This window comes from Mercenaria mercenaria, chromosome 12 (assembly GCF_021730395.1).
Source record: "Mercenaria mercenaria strain notata chromosome 12, MADL_Memer_1, whole genome shotgun sequence".
NCBI lineage: Eukaryota > Metazoa > Mollusca > Bivalvia > Venerida > Veneridae > Mercenaria > Mercenaria mercenaria.
The window spans coordinates 49042595-49065774 of NC_069372.1; the positions used below are offsets into that span (position 1 = coordinate 49042595).

A 23180-nucleotide genomic window follows, 5' to 3' on the forward strand; every position below is an offset into this window, starting at 1 on the left:
GTACAGTGTTTTATCCAGTGTTTTATAACAGGCTTGATCTAAGGATGTGTTTAATTGGTCATCTGCATTCGCTTATTTTACCGAATCCTGGGACTTTATCGCGGTGGCCTGTTTCTCAGCACTTGTTTTTATTGAAAAAGCCGAAGCTTCACAGCTTTTTGTTGTCAGCAGCATACTTTTTATAACTTTATTTGTACAATATTTACTATTTATTATTCGACATATTTTCATTTCCGGTAAAAATTGGCAAACTTGATTAAATGTGATCGCGGTCATATATACGGAACATAGAACAGTTCGCAAGATTTAATCAAATCGGTACCTGAGCAGTTATTCGATTAAAAAAGGAACTGCGCTAACTCAATTAAATATAAGAAACAAGAATCAAAACGAAAAATTGGAAAACCGAAAATTGAGGTTACCGCAAAATTGGTATTTTTTGGCAGATTTTTGGGAAATCTAAACCTCAAAATTGGGAAAATAAGCAAATTTCTGCAATTGGGATGGGGCCGAAATTCGGCCCCAAAATCAGCCTTAAAAGTCCCTGTTGACAATAGACATTTATTGTGAAATATTAATTTTTGTAGGATAATAATTTTCATGATTTTTTGGTGGAACCAGTCCATGAAAGCAAGTGCTAAACCTAACAGAAAACAGAAAAGCGACATTTTCTTTAAATGGAACTATCTGCCTTTGCAGGCGATTTGAGATTGAGATTTAGGCAGTTCTTAATGTATATTAATTTACTTGGTTTTAACTAAAATACAGCTTATGGTTATCAGTTTATACAATAACTAGTACAAGATGTATTTATTCTAATTAGGATTAGTGACTATTCATTTGATTTACATTCTGTGCATTTTATGTTCAAAGATTGAGATCCAGGAATCTTTATGTCTGTGGACTGGTTCTTTTGGCAACAACCATGAAATTTCATGCTAAAAAAATTACATGATTTCACAGTTATTGACATAGTAAGTACTGTTGTAGGGCGAAATGTTACGTCTGATCTGTATTTAATTTTTCTTCTTTCAGCTTGATAATGAACATTACAAAAAGAAGCTTGAAGAAGTAAAAGTGTTACAGAAGAAATGCCTGAGCGGTATTGCACATCAGCGATACAGGATGAAGAAAATCAGCGAAGCTCTCAAGTAAGCATCTTATTTACAGTGGTTTTATGACACTGATGCCATGGCATTAAAATTGTTTTCACCTTTGTCTTGAGATTTTGCATTTAGTAAAATGACTGACAATCTGTTTTGTGTGTTTAAATTTATTGTCCAACATGCATCAGTAATCCAGTTATATCAGTGAAATTATGTAACTGTTTGTCACCACAAACATTTGTAAGTTGTTTCAGCAGCAGCGAGAAATTAATAGGAGAACTGAAATGATACGTGTACTGTGAAAAAAACAACATTTGAGCCGTGCCATGAGAAAACCAACATAGTGGCTTTGCTGACAAACCACAATGAGTAAAAACCAGAACAAGACTCAAAACCTCAGATTCGGTGAGATACCATGCATATTTGACTTTTAAAGTTATAGCATTGATTAAGAGGAAATATTAACGAACACATCGCTACTGTACCGAACCTGGATTGGATCGCGGTGGCTGGTTCTAGGACTCTTTTGTGCAAAAGCCGAAGTTCACACTTTTTTGCAGCACTCATTTAAGCTTTATTGTACAAATTTCATGATTAGTTCCGAAATACTGTTTCATTCCGTAGAAATTGTCAATTTGAATAAATGTATCGGGTAATTACGAATAGATAACATTTCGAGATTTAATCAAATACAATATTCGACAAAAAAGAAACCCTACTCAATTAATATATTCAGAAACAGAATCAAAACAAATTGCAATTGAGGTACCGCAATTGTTTTTTGGCTGGAACTAACTCAAAATGGTTATAGCAAAATTTCTGCATTGGGTCGGGCGAATCGGCCCCAAACACCTTGTTAAGTTTTGACAATACACATTTATTTAAAGATTAATTTTTTGAAATTATTTATGATTTTTTGGTGAACCACTCATGAAGCAAGTTCCATAACCTAAAGCAATTTTTATGAACAATACTGCCCCTTTGGATTGAGATAATTCTTATGTAAATTTACTTGGTTTCTAACTCAAAACTAGCAGATATTTATCTGAATACTTCACAATGTGTTTCTATTATTAAAACATAGTTGATGCACCAATCCATTGAACTTTCTGACTTCATTTTGTTCAAAATTAGATCCAACCTTTTTTGGACGTTTTGCAACAACCATGAAATTTCTGCTCAAGAATACATAAAAGTATTACATATAAACGTAGCAAATGTTATTGATCTTATTTTTTCTTTTTCAGCTTAATGAACTACCAAAAGAAGCTGGGTAAAAGTGTAACCGACAGAATTGCCTGAAGTATGCACACACGTAGTTGAAGAAAATCTGTAAAGCTCATCAAGTAAGCATCTTATATACAGGTTTATGAACTGTCCATGGCATTATGGTTTCACTAGTTTAAATTTGCATTAGTAAAATACTGACATTGTTTTTTGTGTTTAAATTATGTCCCACATGCATCAGTAATCCAGTTAAAGTGATTATGTAAGTTACAAAACATGAAATTACCACAGAAGGTATATAGAACTGAAATGATATCGTTTACTGTAAAAAAACAACATTGAGCCGTCAAGAAAACCAACATGTGTTTGAACAATATATGCGCCCCATTTAGGATCCATGCAAATTTGCTTTAAAGTTTTGCAATCAAGAACTATCACACAAATATGACAGATGATGTGCAGTTTGAAAGCATTAACAGTTCTTTTCTCGGGGTATTTAGCTATTGCAGCAAAAATCAAGTCCAAAATACTGTCATGAGATATAATTTTGGAATTTAAAACATATTGAATAATTATAATATAATTTCGGTGACTAATTCCAGTTCACAAAATGAACTCAAATTTTAGTTACTTCCAGCTGGATTACCTTACTGGATCAGCACTTGTTTAGCTCACCTGTCACAAAGTGACAAGGTGAGCTTTTGTGATTGCGTGGCGTCCGTCGTCCGTCTGTAAACTTTTGCTTGTGTCCACTCTAGAGGTCACATTTTTCATGAGATCTTTATGAAAATTGGTCAGAATGTTCATCTTGATGATATCTAGGTCAAGTTCAAAACTGGGTTCTGTGCGGTCGAAAACTAGGTCAGTAGGTCTAAAAACAGAACCTGTGACCTCTCTAGAGGCCATACTTTTCAATGGATCTTCATGAAAATTGGACAGAATGTTCGCCTTTATGATATCTAGGTCAAGTTCGAAACTGGGTCACGTACCTTCAAAAACTAGGTCAGTAGGTCAAATAATAGAAAAACCTTGTGACCTCTCTAGAGGCCATATTTTTCATGGGATCTGTATGAAAGTTGGTCTGAATGTTTGTCTTGATAATATCTAGGTCAAGTTCTAAACTGGGTCAACTGCAGTCAAAAACTAGGTCAGTAGGTCTAAAAATAGAAAAACCTTGTGACCTCTCTAGAGGCCATATTTTTCAATGGATCTTGGCCATATTTTTCAATTGATCCTTATGAAAAATGGTCAGAATGTTTACCTTGATGATATCTAGGTCAAGTTCGAAACTGGGTCACGTGCCTTCAAAAACTAGGTCAGTAGGTCAAATAATAGAAAAACCTTGTGACCTCTCTAGAGGCCATATTTTTCATGTGATCTGTATGAAAGTTGGTCTGAATGTTCGCCTTGATGATATCTAGGTCAAGTTGGAAACTGGGTCAACTGCAGTCAAAAACTAGGTCAGTAGGTCTAAAAATAGAAAAACCTTGTGACCTCTCTAGAGGCCATATTTTTCAATGGGTCTTCATGAAAAATGGTCAGAATGTTTACCTTGATTATATCTAGGTCAGGTTCGAAACTGGGTCATGTGCCTTCAAAAACTAGGGTCAGTAGGTCAAATAATAGAAAAACATTGTGACCTCTCTAGAGGCCATATTTTTCATGGGATCTGTATGAAAGTTGGTTTGAAAATTCATCTTAACAATATCTAGGTCAAGTTCGAAACTGGGTCAACTGCGGTCAAAAACTAGGTCAGTATGTCTAAAAATAGAATAACCTTGTGACCTCTCTAGAGGCCGTACTTTTCAATGGATCTTCATGAAAATTGGTCAGAATGTTCACCTTGATGATATCTAGGTCAAGTTCGAAACTGGGTCACGTGCCTTTAAAAACTAGGTCAGTAGGTCAAATAATAGAAAAACCTTGTGACCTCTCTAGAGGCCATTTTTTTCATGGGATCTGTATGAAAGTTGGTCTGAATATTCATCTTGATGATATCTAGGTCAGGTTCGAAACTGGATCAACTGTGGTCAAAAACTAGGTCAGTAGGTCTAAAAATAGAAAAACCTTTTGACCACTCTAGAGGCCATATTTTTCAATGGATCTTCATGAAAATTTGTCTGAATGTTCACCTTGATGATATCTAAATAAAATTTGAAACTGGGTCACATGTGGTCATAACTAGGTCAGTAGGTATAGAAATAGAAAAACCTTGTGACCTCTCTAGAGGCCATACTCTTCATGAGATCTTCATGAAAATTGGTGAGAATGTTCACCTTGTAAATATCTAGGTCAAGTTCAAAACTGGGTCATGTGCCTTCAAAAACAAGGTCATTAGGTCAAATAATAGAAAAACCTTGTGACCTCTCTAGAAGCCATATTTTTCAATGGATCTTCATGAAAATTGGGTCATGTGCAGACAGGTGAGCGATTCAGGACCATCATGGTGCTCTTGTTTTTAGCTCACATGTCACAAAGTGACAGTGTGAGCTTTTGTGATCGCGTAGCGTCCGTCGTCCGTGCGTCGGTCCGTGCGTAAACTTTTGCTTGTGACCACTCTAGAGGTCACATTTTTCATGGGATCTTTATGAAAGTTGGTCAGAATGTACATCTTGATGATATCTAGGTCAAGTTTGAAACTGGGTCACGTGCTGTCCAAAACTAGGTCAGTAGGTCTAAAAATAGAAAAACCTTGTGACCTCTCTGGAGGCCATATTTTTCAATGGATCTTCATGAAAGTTAGTCAGAATATTCACCTTGATGATATCTAGGTCAAGTTCGAAACTGAGTCACATGCCGACAAAAACTAGGTCAGTAGGTCAAATAATAGAAAAACCTTGTGACCTCTCTAAGAGGCCATATTTTTCATGGGGTCTGTATGAAGGTTGGTCTGAATGTTTATCTTGATGATATCTAGGTCAAGTTTGAAACTAGTCCAACTGCGGTCAGTAACTAGGTCAGTAGGTCTAAAAATAGAAAAACCTTGTGACCTCTCGTAGAGGCCATACTTTTGAATGGATCTTCATGAAAATTGTAAGTCCTTGATGAGATTCCAAGTGGAATGAAAAATAGTTGGTCTAGGACTTAGGATTTCATACTTGAATGATGATCTAGGTCAAGTTAAATGGAAACTGGGTCAAAACTCTCCCCCCCCCGGGTCCAAAAAAACCCTGAGTCAGAGTAAGGAGTCAAATAATAGAAAAACCTTGTGACCTCTCTAGAGGCCATATTATTTAAGGGATCTGTATGAAAGTTGGTCTGAATGTTCATCTTGATGATATCTAGGTCAATTTCGAAACTGGGTCAACTCGGTCAAAAACTAGGTCAGTATGTTACAAAATAGAAAAACCTTGTGACTTCTCTAGAGGCCATACTTTTGAATGGATCTTCATGAAAATTGGTCAGAATGTTCACCTCGATGATATGTAGGTCAAGTTTGAAACTGGGTCAATTGCCTTCAAAAACTAGGTCATTAGGTCATATAATAGAAAAACCTTGTGACCTCTCTGGAGGCCTTATTTTTCAATGGATCTTAATGAAAATTGGTCAGAAATTTTAACTTGATGATATCTAGGTCAAGTTCAAAACTAGGTCACATGAGCTCAAAAACTAGGTCACTATGTCAAATAATAGAAAAAACGACGTCATACTCAGTTCAAAACTGGGTCATTTGGAGACAGGTGAGTGATTCAAGACCATCATGGTCCTCTTGTTTTAAAGAATACGATAACTTTATAGTAAAAATACCTTGCAATAAAGACTTGTCCTCAGAATCGTAGACTGAATTTACCCTTTATAAGTAAGCTTATTCACTAATATCATAAGCATTTATGATTAGTAGTGGTACAATTTGAATAGACTAGGTAGATTTTAAACTCATTCAGCTTACCTTGACATTATACATGTATTGGAGAAATTAAGTCTGCATACTTGAGTGTTGTGCTTGGTTTCTTAAAATTCTTTGCATCCAGTGTGTTAACATAAAGTTTTTTTGTTACTGTAAAACTATAACATCTGCGGGGTACTAACTTTAGTCGAATTTGTGGTTGCACAATCCATGAAATAAAGTCCTAACAAAGATGAAAAATTCCGATTTGATCAATGTCAGAATTTGAAATGTACAAATGTACAAACTCATATCCTCACAGATTTGCTATTTACTCCATATCCACGAAATGTCATGTCAACAAAATTACATGATACCACTATATCTAAATTAAAGAAGACAAAATTTTACATATGATAACATTTTGCCATTTGCTAAACAACTGTTACTACCTTGACATGGGCATCTTGTTTCAGAGCAATCCCAAATCCATCATCTGTAGACAGGGCTTGTATGGATGAGGCACACAATAAAATGACCAAGAGAAAAAACACATTTCGAGATTTTGAAGATCACCTACCACATAAGAATGGGTAATGTAAAAATATTGAGAAATTACTAAAGAATTTTCCTTTTTGCCAATCCCTATGCTAATGTTACAGATTTTTTTCCAGGGAAGTTTGATTGCAGGTAGTATCAGATCAGGTACTTGGTCTAGAGTTATGTGGCTTTGATTAAAGGTAGTGTAGCCATAATATGACACTCTGCAGTTTTGGTGTAATTTACGTTTTCTTGTTCAGCAATTTGGTATTCTTTGGACGTAGATATTGGTGAACGCACATATGTCTTTTGTAAAACCAGGGAATACAGGTATATAATTTGCAGATTGTAATTACGGGTCCGTTACCTTAAGGTTATGGTCCTGTAAAGTCTCTTGGCAATTGTTTATTTGTGTTTGTGACTTCAGTTTTCCCAGCTGCCACCAAAGACCAGATGCTTGTTTGAGCTTTATACTGGCTGGAAAAATAGTAATATGGAAATATGTAATAACATGGAAATTGTAGAATGTCATTGCAGGTCTATTATCTTTACAAAAGTTGCGAATTTCATCATTTTAACTCAGTTATCAGTATTAGCAACTTCATTTGTTTCACCAGTCCTAACTGTGTTTTATTTTCTCATAAAACCTGTTAATAAGCGAAATAGGGCATCAGGGATTAGTCCCTAGTGCATTACCCCTGTACTTACAATGTATGATACCTTTTCACCTCATCTAAGTAAAGTGCTCAGGGTGAGCTATTAGAATAGTAAGGACTAATGCTGTGACATACATCATTTGTTCTTTGATAACTTCTTTTCATGAACTACTTGAATTTGTTTTAATTCACAAATAAATTATTACTACAGGCCGAGTTAAATTTTAGCTACAATTTACCAATTCTAGGTAGAATTATGGCCCTTTTCTAACATAAGATTTTGTAAATATTGATGTCCAAACAATATATAGAGCAATCCAGATGTAGTAAATATAAGAAAAACGGCCATTGACCAGATGAATTGTCCAAGCAAACGATGTTCTCGGGCCACGGATGCTTGAGCATGTGGCATTTTATTGTATACAACTTTGCGTGCAGTGTTTTGAATTTACTGACACTGACTAATGATTGGTACCATTTTCTCTTTTAGAATCTATCTGAATATCATCCTGGGCCAAGTTAATATTTCTCTTCTCAACAAGGAAGATAAGTGAGTATACCTTTTCTTGTACTTCTTTGTTTTTTTGTTGCCAGTTTCTGAAAAAATGCTTCGCATGAATTAGTCAAAATTGCAATAATTTGACAGGGTCAGCTCAGTAACTAGAGTATTTTTCTTACATATCAACCATACTAACAAAGAGTTTGTATCTCTTTAAAATCTAAGTCATGTTAATTAATGAGTCAGTCCAAACCAGTTATGGCCCTTGAATTAGTGAGAATTGCGAAAATTGGTAGTGTTTGTGCAGGAAGTATAGTATTTTCAAGTCATGATGTGTTTGCTGTTAAACTGTTAGGTTTACATGTAGCGAACAACTCATTTAAATTTCTCACACAAAATTAGCCTCATGATAGAAATAGAAATCACTACACATAGGTACAAGTATAATATTTTTTAACCTGTCATTTTTTGCGAACTGTAAATGAGAAGATTTTGACTACTGAATATTACAGTTACTTATACAAACAGTAAAGGTGTACATTTAACTACTGAGTATATCTGTATTTGAACATTACAGGTACTTATACAAACAGGATTATGAACGGTTCAAGCTCACCCTGAGCTACATACAGTTTGGATTGTCTCTGATTCTGGTGTTTGCCAACTATCTCATTGATTTTACAAGTATCAGGTAAAAACAGTTATTTCTGTGCATATGTTTATGTAAAACTTTTAAGAAAAATGGTAATGAAAATTAATTTTTTCAAACCAGTTAGCTCACTGTTGGAAGAGTGCCTCTGTGGCTAAGTAGTTAAGCTTTAGCTGACATTGAATCACTTAGCCATCTCTGCAGTGGGTTCTAAGTCTAGCTTGGGGTGTAGAATTCTTTCATGTAAGGAAGCCATCCAGTTGGCTTACAGGTTGTCTGTACACAGGAGGTCGCCCACCCCTGCAATAATGCACATGTGGGCAGCTGGGATTTTCTTTCACTATCGAAAACTGGAAAGTAACCATATGACTTATACATGCTGGTGTGATGTTAAACCCTGCAAAAACTAAACAAACATCAGCTGCTGAATACATGATAGTTAATCAATATTCAATAGGATGCAAGTTTAACTTGTAGGGGAGGTGTATGTTCTTATTCCTGATTTGATAGAAGACACTTTGTCTGAAATAGTTCTTCTTCTATCTCTGATATGGACAGAGCTGGTATTAGTGTGCAATTTTGGAGCAATGATTAAATTTTTAGTATACTGACTGCCTTTATATTCAGTTATCTGAAATACTGAATGGTATTTTTGATGATTTCAAATTATTTTTGCTGAACTATTACAGGTGGGCTGATTCTGTGTTACATTTCTTGCTTGTGTGGTACTACTGTACTCTGACCATTCGGGAACAGATACTCATTGTTAATGGATCAAGGTAATACATTTGTGTGGTTTTACCTTTCCTAAATGGTTCAGGAGTATATACTCGTTCTTTAAGGATCTATGCTGGTAAGCTGGTCCCTAACTCCACTTTAGGGTACTGAGGTTGGAACCTTCTGATACTGTGAAACCATTATTATTCGTGGGGGATTAATATTCATGGATTTAGTGGTGGAGTCGATCCACAAAGTTTAAACCCAATGAACAAGTAAATTCCCATTCATTTTTTGTTCAAAAGTTGAAGTCCACAAATTCATTTGCTCACGAAATTGCCGTTTTGACCAAAACCACAAAATTTCATGCCCACGAAATTAAATGAATTTACAGTAGCGTAATTTTGCTTTTGTTTTGAATGAAAAGGAGGAAAAGAGTTAATCTTAGTTAAGGAATTTTCTCACAGATATTAAAACAGATGAACAGATATTGGCTATACTGTGAAGCCACTTAATTTTGTGGACAAAGAACTTTGAGGTTTCGGTTAAATTGAGTATTTCACAGTGACATGAATTGTGCATATCAAATTTTATAAGTAAAATTTGCTCATTCACCATCGTGTTAATTTGTGGATTGAAGTTGTTGAGTCGCCCATGAGCCTTAATTATTTCACAGTGTAAGAATACCCTGCCACGTACTTGGGATACGAAACCTTGCTTGTGGTGAAGAATTTTTTTCATGATGATGCTCCAGTTGGCTTACAGAAGATAATGGTTCTATCCAAGTGCATGTCTGTGATGAAATTATGCTCAGAGGAGCAGGTTGAAGTCTTCCTCCGCTATCAAAAATTGAAAAGTCTCCATATGACCTATAATTATATCAGTATGACGTTAAGTACAACAAGCATCAAAGGGGAGCGGTGGTCTAGTGGTTAAGTTGCTGGTCACTCAACCCAGGGGTCATGGGTTAGAGACCCACTGGGGTCTGAACAGGCCTTCTCATATGACACCAGTACCAGTTTTTCAAGGAAGTGGACTTGAAAGTTAATGAAATAAGCTTGAAGCTTTCATCACAATTGAGCTAAAATTAATTAGTATAAACTAAATGCAGCAAAGAAAAACAACTTCATAGTATTTGCCATTCTTGCTAATATTGATCATTTGAGCATGGATGTGGATTTTTTTTCCCATTGGAAAACAAGCCAGAACAAAAAATGTATGTATCATAATCTCACTTGTCCAAATGATTATGTGTAGGTAACTTAGTTTACAAAATGCACTAGAAGTTTAGCTGAGGTAGGAGTTTTTTAGAGAGAAATTTCATAATTAAAGAAAAACAGCTTTTGGAGAGAAAATAGCTCCATTAGCATGAAATCAAGACTCTGCTATGAAGAATGTGTGTTACTCCTGTACTTTAGCTAATTGAAAATGAATGTTGAATACCTGTCGGGAATTGGTGCGCTTTAAAGTTAGTAGTCATGTTTGGAGTTGTGAAGACATTGTTGTATTTTCTCTTCCTGTTTAGTTTTGTAGATGCTTGATGAAAACTGTGTTAACTTCTATATTTGCAGGATTAAAGGCTGGTGGTTACTTCATCATTTCGTCTCAACAGCATGCTCTGCCATAACTCTCATCTGGTAAGTATAATTTATTTCTCACACAGTCTCTAGAAAATTGGTTACTATTCAAATATTTTCAGTGCAATTTTGATTCACTCTCTAAAACTACAGTGAAACACAGAAAGCTTGATATTTCAAGGAGATACTGGAGTTATCTAGTTTCCTCAAGCTATCCAGACAAGAGTTTAAGGATCTTGCATGCCTGCCAGTGACGGGGTTTCCCTACCAGAGGGACAATGTGGGATGAAAAAATGAGCGTACACAGGCAGATGTGTTAGATAATTTTTCTTGCCTGTCACGTTCGAAGTAGATCGTGATGAGAAATAGCTATGGATATTTTGTGGCATAATCTGTATAGTTTATGACGTCAAAATAATGTCAGTACTATGTTATGTCACCTAAGTGCACACTATTTTAGACAATGTTTTTTCCTAGAAAAAGGCATGGATATCTAGCCCTGATACGTGCTTTGACAAATTTATGTATACTTTTCCTGCTAGGTAAGCAAGAAAAAATGTAAGAAAAACAATTGGCCACACAAGTAGCTGAATGAGCTAAGGTGCTTGAGTTACTGGTGCTCGAGCGAGCAGTATTTCCTTGTATAAACAGTGATCTTTGTTTAAGAAATGATTTATAGCAAAACCCGTGTTTTAACACTTTTTAAACACGGTGAGCAGCTGTATGCTGGGTGTAATAATTGAACAAGGGCGCAGCCCAAGTTAAATTATTTTTGAACCACGTATAACTGTGAAATAAACAACACTAATATATAATCAACCATGCACAACCTTTACCTTGCATTGATTTCCGGTGCACAGTGCAGGAAACTTACGTCCATGAGAAAGATCAGATAACTGATTTTTTTCGTTCTATTTTTTTGTTGTCGCCACTGAAATTTATTTTTTGTAGCATTTGGCGCCAAAGGCGATTGACAGCAGGAACCCTGGGCTTGTTTTGACTGAGAAATTCTTGTTACCAGTAATGCTTTAATGCACTTTCACTCTGTTTCTGTTCTTACTAAATACATTTGACTAAAAGGTTGTCTCACTTCATCATCCATATCATTGGTATTAATCACCCTAGTGATAGCTCTTGTTTTCTCAGATATTTCGCTATCAAGCATTGATATAGCTGAGCATGTTTTCTCCTCTGACAGCTATGGTTTTAATAAAGTTTGTTAAAATTGTTGAATCAGCTGCTTATATCTTCCACAAATTATTTTGAAGGCGTATACATAATAATATACATAATACATAGATAGGGCATTGCCACATTACACTACCATTTTATCATTTTTGATTGTTTCAAAATCTGGGAATGATATGATCATTTTTCAAAGATTTGTAAAGATAATGGACCCATAATGACAGTTGGCAATTTCCATGTAGTTACATGTTCGTTTGTTATACTCAGGTTATAAAAGAAACTCATCAAGTGCATGACCTTTCCAATACAATCAGATAATGCTGAAATTGCATACAGAGAATATTTTATCAAACAAATTACCAACTGTCATTTTGTGTCCACAACCTTTAATGAAATAGTTAGTAAATGAATGGAATCGTTACTAGGGTTACTGTAGTTACTGTAAAAATATGCGATTGTCGTGTATTCTGCAAGTATTATTATTGCCTTGAGAAAGATGCCACAAACATCCAGTCCTTGTTATTATTTTTCAAAGTAATGTTGTTTTTCTGATTGAAATGTTTCCATGGTTACACAATGGACTTGGCTACCAATATTTACCACATTGTGGAGGATGCTTCAGTCATCCAGGTCTTATTCATGCATGGAAAAGGTCAAATCTGAAAGGAGGTTGTTATTTAGTACACTAAGCAGTGACAAGGGACCTCCGTGACTGAGTGGTTAAGGTCCCTGATTTTAAATCACTTGCCCCTAACTGATGTGGGTTCAGAACATTGCTCAGGTAGAATTCTTCATGTGAGATAGCCACCTTACTGGCTTATGGAAGGTCTGTGTTTTTACCTGGATGCCTACCCATGCCAGAAGTTATGTTCAGAGCAGCCCCTGGGGTTCCTTCACCAAACTGGAAATATGACTGAAAATTTTGTCACTGTGATGTTACCCAACAAAAAAAAAAAATCTGAGCAGTGGCAGGGTACCATGCTTTAACGTGATTTTTCTCTTTATTTGCAAAGGATAACTATTCTATGTTGCATACCAAAATGAACAAGAAATATTGAGAATTAACATGATACTATTTCAATTAGAATCCATATCAAGTTTGTCTTTAGATAAAATGTATATAAAAATCTATTGTTATCATCAAGTACAGATTCACCTCTCTTACCAATACTTCAAATGAGCCAAATTTTTGTGTCATGAAATACATGAGTTTAGTTACTGTTCTAAGAGTTCTAAGTTGGTAACTGTAATTTCCTAACTGTTGAAGTCCTACTGAAGTTTGTAAAATGATTGTTTAGTATCTGATGTACATGTCCAAGAAGAGTTAATTTCCTTGATCACACATTTTCTTTTTTATTAGCTCACCTGTCACAAAGTGACAAGGTGAGCTTTTGTGATCGCGCGGTGTCCGTCGTCCTTTCGCCGTGCGTGCGTCGTGCGTCCATTCCGTAACTTTTGCTTTGACCACTCTAGGTCACATTTTTCATGAATCTTTATGAAAGTTGTCAGAATGTTCATCTTGATGAACTAGGTCATTTCAAAACTGTCACGTGCCATCAAAAACTAGGTCAGTAGGTTACAAAATAGAAAACCTTGTGACCTCTCTAGAGGCATATATTTCACAAGACTTCATGAAACTTTGGTCAGAATGTTCACATTTATGATATCTAGGTCAATTTCGAAACTGGGTCACGTGACCTTCAAAAACTAGGTCAGTAGTCTATAAAATAGAAAAACCTGTGACCTCCTAGAGGCCATATGATTTCAAAAGATCTTCATGAAAATTGGTCAGAATGTTCACCTTGATAATATCTAGGTCAAGTTTTGAAACTGGTCAAAGTGCCTTCAAAAACTAGGTCAGTAGGTCAAATAATAAAAAAACCCTTGTGACCTCCTAGAGGCCATATTTTGCATGGGATCTGTTGAAAGTTGTCTGAATATTCATCTTGATTTATACTAGGTCATAGCAAACTGGGTCATGTGCGTGTCAAAAACTAGGTCAGTAGTCTAAAAATAGAAAAACCTTGTGACCTCCTAGAGGCCATATATTCATGAGATCTTCATGAAAATTGGTCAAATGTTCACCTTGATGATATCTAGTCAAGTTCGAAAGTGGTCACGTGCGGTCAAAAACTAGGTCAGTAGTCTTAAAATAGAAAAACCTTGTGACCTTCTAAGAGGCCATATATATTACATGAGATCTATATGAAAATGGTCGAAATGTTCACCTTGAATGTATAGCTAGCCAAGGTTGAAAGTGGGTCACGTGCGGTCAAAAACTTAGTCAGTAGTCAAATAATAAAAAACCTTGTGACCTCTCTAGGGGGGCCATAATTTTTCATGGATCTGTATGAAATTGTCTGAATGTTCATCTTGTTGAAATCTGTCAAGTTTGAACTGGTCACGTGCCATCAAAAACAGTCAGGAAGGTCAAATAATAGAAAAACCTTGTTGACCTCTCTAGAGGCCATACTTTTCATGGATCTGTAATGAAAGTTGGTCTGAATGTTCATCTGATGATATCTAGGTCAAGTTGAAACTGGGTCAACTGCGGTTTAAAACTAGGTCAGTAGGTCTAAAATTATTAAAATCTTTGACCTCTCTAGAGACCATATTTTTTCATGGATCTTCATGAAAATTGGTCAGAAATTTTATCTTGATAATATCAAGGTCAAGTTCAAAACTGGGTCACATGAGCTCAAAAACTAGGTCACTATGTCAAATAGTAGAAAAAACGACGTCATACTCAAAACTGGGTCATGTGGAAAGAGGTGAGCGATTCAGGACCATCATGGTCCTCTTGTTAAAGTTTCGAATGCTTATAAATTTGTACTTTTGGTTAAAATATTATAAATATACAAAATGTAGTATTTTTAAGAAACATGGGCATTGTCATGTATTTCAAAGCCTAGAAATACCTTTGCTACATTTGTAGCCTGTATGTTTCCATAGTAAAATTACTGATTATCATTAAGACTGTGTACACGCCCACATTTGTGGTGAAATTTTTTAACATGTTCTGGCATGTAAGTTTGACAATGAATGTATGTATAACACTAAAAAATGATAGTGAGTGAAAATTATTGTTAGATATTGGTCAAAACGAATGAAGAATTTTGATTTTCTCAATTTTTTTCAAAAGCATTGCAATGGTTTACTTCCTTTTGAACTATAAATTCAATAATAACTTGTAAAATAATATTGCAAAAATCATATATTTATTATGTAAATAAGATTGTTCCAGTGGCCCCTTTTCACAGTACCCACATTTTATGGACTTTTGAGGGAAGGGAGGATGGATTTTTCACTTAAAATGTTCTAATGTGCAGCCCTAAATTTCATCAAGTGAAGGTTTTATACTTGAATTTTCTAAATGTGAGATTTGGCAACTGATAGAGGAAGATATAATGAATTTATGTAAAATAAAACAAAAAATGTCAAAATGCCACCCCACTACTTAGGGCATAGGGATTTTTTAAAGATAATTATTGTTTTTGTAGACACATGACATGATACCCCACCCAGTCACATTATGCTGACACCAGGCTGACCAGTCCTAGCACTGTCCTCTTAATGCTGAGTGCCAAGTGAGGAAACTACTAGTACCATTTTTATGTCTATGCTATGACATGGCCAGGGATCGAACCCAGGACCTCCTGCACTCAAAGCGGAAAAACTCCCACTAGGCAACAGAGGGGATATGTTTTGAGAAATCTGCATTCTTTGCTTTCCCTGTTAGATATTTATTCTTGTCTTTTTTATTGTTTACTGTAAAATGTTCAGTGGCCATGGAAAAATATTTAGGATTTGTTTTCAACTTTGCTCTTTTTTCAAGGATTAAATGAGCCGTGCCATGAGAAAACCAACATAGTGGGTTTGCGACCAGCATGGATCCAGACCAGCCTGCGCATCCGCGCAGTCTGGTCAGGATCCATGCTGTTCGCTTTTAAAGCCTATTGGGATTGGAGAAACTGTTAGCCAACAGCATGGATCCTGACCAGACTGCGCGGATGCGCAGGCTGGTCTGGATCCATGCTGGTCGCAAAGCCACTATGTTGGTTTTCCCATGGCATGGCTCAAATGTATTGAAACAAATTACAGTTATTTCTGAAGAGGATATCACAATATTCAAAAGCAAAAAAAAATGACAGAAAGGCTATTATGTTTAAAAGGTCAGTTTTATAAATCTTTGATAGCTGTTAATGAAATGTTAGTAGGCTAGTCAGCGGTCAAGGACTATACAGTGCGGTCAAGGACTATACATTGCGGTCAAGGACTGTACACTTAGAGTTACAGAATACACATATAAACATCTCCAAAGTTCACAGCTTGTTTTTTTCTCACCTCAAGCGAGGTGAGCAATAATTTTCTCAACTTTCATAATTGTCAGATACTGTTAGTTCTCTTGCAAAAACATGTTTACCAGTTTTTCTCTGCCCAGTTATTGAAAGTGTTGAACCGTCCAGGTTAGTGTAAAAGAATACTGATCAAGATGTATATGGGTTTGATCCCCAGGCAAGGCAATTTTTTTTGTGACTATTGAAGATTGGGTCATTTTCCTGAAGGCTTTACCTGTATTTAGCGATTTCATGATAGAAGCCTCATTTGTAATGGTAAAGGCTCATAATACTTTTGTTTAAAATGTTGCTGCTGCATATTTGTTATGAACATAAAATATGTCTATTTCCTATTGTTGGTACAAGTATAGAACATTGGTTTGTTTGAAAACTGGTGTTAAACCCTTATAAAGCTAACATAAGAATGAAAGTATGCATTGACTAGCCTTCAGATATATAACCCAAAAGTCTCAGTAATTTGTATGATCTGTATGTTTAAATGATTGCGTATGTTTGGTACTGTTTCAGGCCGGATGGATATTCTTACCAAGCATTTAGAACACAGTATGGCTGGTTCATCCTTTATATTGGTGAGTACATCCTAAAATACATACCTAACTTTACCTTATTCCTGGAATAAATTCTTCCCTGAAAAAATACTCTTGACAACATCCAAAAATGACAATTTTACTCAATTTACTGTTTTCCTTAATAAATGCTCTCCAGACTACATCCAGAAATTTTAGTTTTATCATATTTGTGAATAAGTGCTCTCTGAGTTACTTTACCATATTTCCTGAATTATTGCTCTTTTGACTACATCTAAAAATAGCAGTTTTACTCTGCCATATTCCCCTCCTCTGATATAACCCTTTGGGCATATATTGCCCTGCTTATACCATCCACTACTATATAAGTGTCCCCCCAGTCCAGTAAACAACTCTGTCTTATCTGCTGCTTATCAACAGTTATGTACCGGTAACAGTAGCTGATTGAAGGGCAATTACATATTATTGTTACATATTTATTAAATAAAAGTTTGACAATCAAATACACTGTTCCCTCTTGTCACTTATGGATGCAGTTATAAGGTAGACTGGCTATCCTATAAGCAATTAATCATCCTGTGAAAGTCTTAGACCCTTGTTTATTAGCACTATCCTGTGAAAGTCTTAGCCCCTAACTGTGCTAATGAACACATTAACACTGTTGGGGGCTATTTACTTTCACAGAAGGCTCAGCTAGGGCGTCAACGTTTACCTTCCCAGCATCCAGTCTAGACCGATACTGCGCTGGAAACAGTACCAATTTAAGTATATCATCCAGCACTGAACACTGAAAGTAAGGCTATTTATAGCAATAAGTGAACAGTTATGAGTGTTTATTTTCGTAAAAATGAATAGTTAGCAAATAAATGGAAAATGTATCCATCACGAAATTTCTTGATTTCATAGTATTATTCTGCAAGTACTGTACAAGGTAACAACAACATGATTTGTAATTTTACAGCATTTGTTCAAGTGTTACAGTACTACTACCAGAAAGGGTGCCTGTATCGATTGAAATGTCTCGGACAACGCCATGATATGGACATCACAGTTGGTAAGATTTTCCTCACCTTTCTGTGTGATTGTTATCGTTAGAGGGAAAAATATTCAACAGATCACCTATTTGTATGATTCTTATTCCCCACCCCAAAAAAAGAATGAAGGATCACCTATCTATATGAAAAAGAAATGACAGATTACCTTTCTATAGCAAAAGTATGGTAGCTAAACATGGTTGTCAGGAGTTTTCAATAGTCAAGCCTCTAGGGTTTATTTTCCTGATATAATGTATTGGAAAGAATACATTACAGACCTCATTGAGCATTTCATACTTCTAGAGGAATGCTTACTTGTTGTGCCTTTAACAAGGTATACTATGTTCTCAGTGACGATTGATAAAAGACATTGCGTCTGAAATCATTCATCCTCCACATCTGACTCATGAGGAGAAGTTATCAGTTACTTGTGGAGAACAGGTTATTGCTGGTACAGAATCTAGGAAAACTCGATAGATTAACAGCCTGCTGTTACATAACTGAAATACTATTGAAGCACAACGCTCAACCCAAAAGCAAAAAAGCAGTTTAAGAAGATATAAAGCTGATTGTAATATATTGATACACAATTTCTGTTTCAGAGGGTTTCATGTCCTGGATGTTCAAGGGTCTAGCCTTCCTGTTGCCTTTCCTGTTCTTTGCTTATGTAAGTACAACCTAACCCCTGTAGAGCAAGACTAGAAAATGTAAATGAGTTTGTTTTGCAATATTGTCATGTTTGGAAAGAAAAGATCTGTCTTTGTGTTGAGGTTATAGTTTTTAGCTTGACTATTCAAAGAATAGGTAGAGCTATTTGACTTACCCATGTGTCGGAGTCTGCATCTGTGTCGGCATCCCGATTTGGTCATGTTTTTGTATGTAAGCTGGTATCTCAGTAACCACTTGTGCAAATGGATTGAAACATCACACACTCATTCACTGTGATAAACTGACTTACATTGCACAGGTTGCATAACTCTTTTTTGCTTTTTTACAAAATTATGCCCCTTTTTCGACGTAGAAATTTTTAGTTAAGGTTTTATATGTAAGCTGGTATCTCAGTACCCACTAATGGGAATGGATGGAAACTTCACACACATATTCACTGTGATAAACTGACTTATATTGCACAGTTTCCATAACTCTACTTTGCATTTTAACAAAATTATGTCCCTTTTTTGACTCAGTTGTTACGTCTCCAACCACACAGTGGTGTGTGTGTGTGTCTGTCTGTCACAAATCTTGTCCGTGCTCTAAATCGAACATTTCTCATCCGATCTTCACCAAACTTGAACAAAATGTGTTTGCCAATAAGTCCTCGGCCAAGTTCGATAACTAGCCAAATCGGCCCAGGCACATTAGAATTATGGCCTTTGAATTACTGAAAACCGCTCTGTACACACTTGTCCGCACTTTAAGTCGAACATTTCTCATCTGATCTTTACCAAACTTAAAAAAAAATGTGTTTGCCAATAAGTCCTCGGCCAAGTTCGATAACTAGCCAAATTGACCCAGGCACTTCAGAATTATGGCCCTTGAATTACCGAAAATCGCTCTTTACACACTTGTCCGCACTCTAAGTCGAACATTTCTCATCCGATTGTCACCAAACGAACAAAATGTGTTTGCCAATAAGTCCTCAGGCAAGTTCGATATCTAGCCAAATCGGCCCAGGCACTTCAGAATTATGGCCCTTGAATTAACGAAAATCACTCTGTGCATGGTTGATCAGATACATAACTATTCAGATGATTAGGCAGTTGTGGGAGACGTGCGCTTTTCTCAAAAGCAGCTCTAGTTTTTGGTTAAGTTTTTGTATGTAAGCTGGTATCTCAGTACCCACTGATGGAAATGGATTGAATATTCACACAGTTGTTCACTGTCATGATCTGACATGCAGTGCACAGGTTCCATAACTCTACTTTGCATTTTTACAGAATTATGCCCCTTTTTTTTTACTTAGCAGTTTTTTGGTTATTGAGTTTTTGTATATAAGCTGGTGTCTCAGTACCCGCTAATGGGAATGGTTTGAAACTTCACACAATTGTCCATTGTCATGAGCTGATATGCTTTGCACAGGTTCCATAACCCTGTTTTGCAATTTTACAAAATTATGCCCCATTTTGGACTTAGATATTCATTCAATAGACAATACTGTTGAATAGTCGATCATTGCTGTCCTCTGACAGCTCTTGTTCATATATGTCATTAAGAGAGGTTTAATTCTAAAAGCTGTATACCTTATTTACATTATTTTTTAGCTCACCTGAACTTTTATTCAGGGTGAGCTATTAGTATAGGTGGATGGTCTGGTGTCCTGCATAAGAAAGCAATCTTTTGTCCTACATCATCATTTCTATTTGGACATCTTTTTACCATTGTATGATTGGATCTCGCAAGATTGTTCAGATGATTGTGCTTGGCCACTATATGAACTAAAAAATAGAAAAAAATCTTTAAATGACGTTTTCTCATGAAGCACCTGATTGATCTTCACCAAACTTGATCTGTAGCATCCTTACATGGACTTCTGTCAAGTTTGTTCAAATGGTTCTCCTTGACCCCTTTTAGGACTGCCAATACTTAAATTAGAAAAACATTTAAACAATTTCCTTTCTTGACTCTCTTTCTGGATCTTCCTCCAGTTTGGACTGTACCATCACTGGATCGGCCTTTCTCAATTTGTTTCAAGTAGTTTTGCTTGACTACTCTTAGAGGCTGTTAGAGCTTCAAAAGAAAAACCTTTGAACAGCTTCTCAGAGTTTAATAGCTGTTGGACCTATTAAAGTGGCATTATGCGCATCTTACTGCACATAGTGTGTTTTGGTGAATGTTCTATAAAAGTAATTTTCAGATGCTGTGCATTTCAGTGTGTAAGATTAACGATAATGCTGCATAAGTATTTGAAGTTGATGCTTTAGAAATAAAGAAATCGGACTAGTAAAATAATAGTTCTTTTCTTCAATCATCCAAGCAGTGATCTCCCTTACCTATAGGTATTTCTGAAGTTGAAGGGAAGCAACTCCTGCATGCAGTTTGAATTTTCTTAAAAAGACTGCCCCAGTCAAAATAAGAAAAGTCATATTTGGAAACTTATTATTTTGTAATGGTAACAGGAAGAGATTGGTATATTGTGTTAAAAACTATAAATTCATCCACCATTGTTAAACACACATCTATTTCAGCTGAATTTTTAATTGAAAAATGCACATAATTCCACTTTAAGGTCTTGAGTGATACTGTGAAATCATTAATTTTATGAGGTACTAATTTTCTTGGACTCTGTGCTTGTGTCAGTCTGTGGGGAAAAAAATCCCACTGAAGAAAGAAAACTACCGGTCATTTATCTTAAAAAAATGAAATCCACGAATTCAAGTTTGGGGCCTCCGTGGCTGAGCGGTTAAGGTTGCTGACTTCAAATCACTTGGCCCTTATCGATGTGGGTTCGAGCCTCACTCGGGGCCTTGAATTCTTCATGTGAGGAAGCCATCCAGCTGGCTTACGGAAGGTCGGTGGTTCTACCGAGGTGCCCACTTGTGATGAAATAATGCACGGAGGGGCACCTGGGGTCTTCCTCCACCATCAAAGCTGGAAAGTCGCCATATGACATACAATTGTGCGGTGCGACGTGAAACCCAAAAAAATAAAATAAAACACAATAGCCATTTTGTCAAAGAACATGAAATTATTTGTCCAGAAAATGAATTATTCCACATTATATCAAAATTTAATGATGATTGATTAAAAATAAAACATTTGTTTTGATGATTGATTGGTTTGGAAATTTTACCTTATTTGCAACATAAGTAAAGAAGTTTTTTCCTGCAAAAAATGAATTCACATCACCAGGTTTAACTACAGTGAATCCTTTACAAGGAACACTAACTTCTGTTTCTTGTGCAGAGATTGTTGCACTGTGAAAGTAAATTTACCAAGAAACTGGTCTAGGTGGACAGTAAGTACAATCAAGCCTGTCTGTAGAGGTCACCCTTGGGTAATGGAAAAAGTGATCTTTCTTGACAGTTGGTCCCTTAACTTATGTTAATTTATAAAATGGATAAGGGAAAAGAAAAATTATGGCCTTTAAATGCAAGTTTCAAAGTCTTGGCCTTTATTTGAAGATGATCTTTACAACAGGTTTGACGGTATGTGTATCCACCTCCGCAGGGAGTTATTTGTTCTATTGAGGGGTCGTAAAAAGGGATTTTACCCTATAAAATACATATTTAAATCTTAACTTGTGTTTGCAAAGATTGTATATGATATGGGGTTTTTTTTGTGTTTCAGTTTTTTCAACTGTACAATTCAATCCAGTTATACAAATTGTACACAGATCCAAGATGTACGGAGTGGCAGGTATGATATAAAGAATGAGAACTTGTTAATAGTTATCAGATAGGACAATCTCAGTTTTTTCATAGGAGTGTGTCGTCAAGAAAGTGTTCACAGTCACTGGCTGTGATTTATTTGCTTTTCAACAACGGGGGTTTTAGTCATCCTGGGAGACAAATTGTTTATTGGAGTCATGTACCTGACTAAGGAAAAGTTGTAGGTTTTACTCTGGCACAGGTCTTATTGGAATTACTTGAAGGGCCTCCTAGAATCTTCATCCACCATTAAAATATATTTCTGCATATGAAAAAAGCAGGTTTTTCAGCTTACCTGAGCACAAAGTACTGAAGGTGAGCTATTGTGATCACCCTGTGTCAGTTGTTGTACGTGTAAACATTTTCACAGTTCTTTTTAGAGGCGTACAATTATCACCCACACTTTAGTCAGACTGTTTGTCTTTATGAACTCTGTTTTAAAACTGGATCATCTGGGCAATAGGTCAGGTCTTAGAAAAACATCTATTTTCATTCATTTTCAGAATGTTTGTCTTTATAAAACCTAGGTCAGGCTCAAAACTCAGAATGTTTGTTTTCTTGAAAACTTAGTTAAATTTGAAACTGGATCAGTTTGGTATCGAAAAGAATACCACTAGGTTAGTCTTCTAAAAGTCTTTTGAGCACTTAGAGGTCATATTTTGTTTAAGATCTGTACTAAATCAAAGTGAGTGTTTGTCTCTGTGTAATATATATCAGATTTAAAACTGTGTCAAAAACTAGGTCACAAGTTAAAATCATAGAAAATCGTGTAAATACAGTAGAATACTTACTGTCGCACTAGATGTCACATTTTCTCTCTTTGTTTTAATAAAATCAGTGGTAATTGTAAAACTAGGCCACTTTGGTTTAATCTCCCAGTATTTGTTAGATGAGAGACTCAGGGCTATC

The 23180-nt window shown here is 35.8% G+C and overlaps 1 protein-coding gene across 1 annotated transcript in view; it reads left to right on the forward strand.

Annotated features, from left to right (window-relative positions):
* The window catches only part of LOC128547381 (ion channel TACAN-like), a 33751-nt gene that overhangs the window by 3221 nt on the left and 7350 nt on the right, over window positions 1-23180 (forward strand). Inside the window, exons 3-12 of the mRNA XM_053519987.1 lie at window positions 1036-1151; window positions 6636-6752; window positions 7846-7905; window positions 8432-8545; window positions 9193-9282; window positions 10792-10857; window positions 16851-16912; window positions 17832-17924; window positions 18507-18571; window positions 22192-22260. Coding sequence (XP_053375962.1) covers window positions 1036-1151; window positions 6636-6752; window positions 7846-7905; window positions 8432-8545; window positions 9193-9282; window positions 10792-10857; window positions 16851-16912; window positions 17832-17924; window positions 18507-18571; window positions 22192-22260 — 852 coding nt within the window. The remainder of the gene's footprint in view (window positions 1-1035; window positions 1152-6635; window positions 6753-7845; window positions 7906-8431; window positions 8546-9192; window positions 9283-10791; window positions 10858-16850; window positions 16913-17831; window positions 17925-18506; window positions 18572-22191; window positions 22261-23180) is intronic.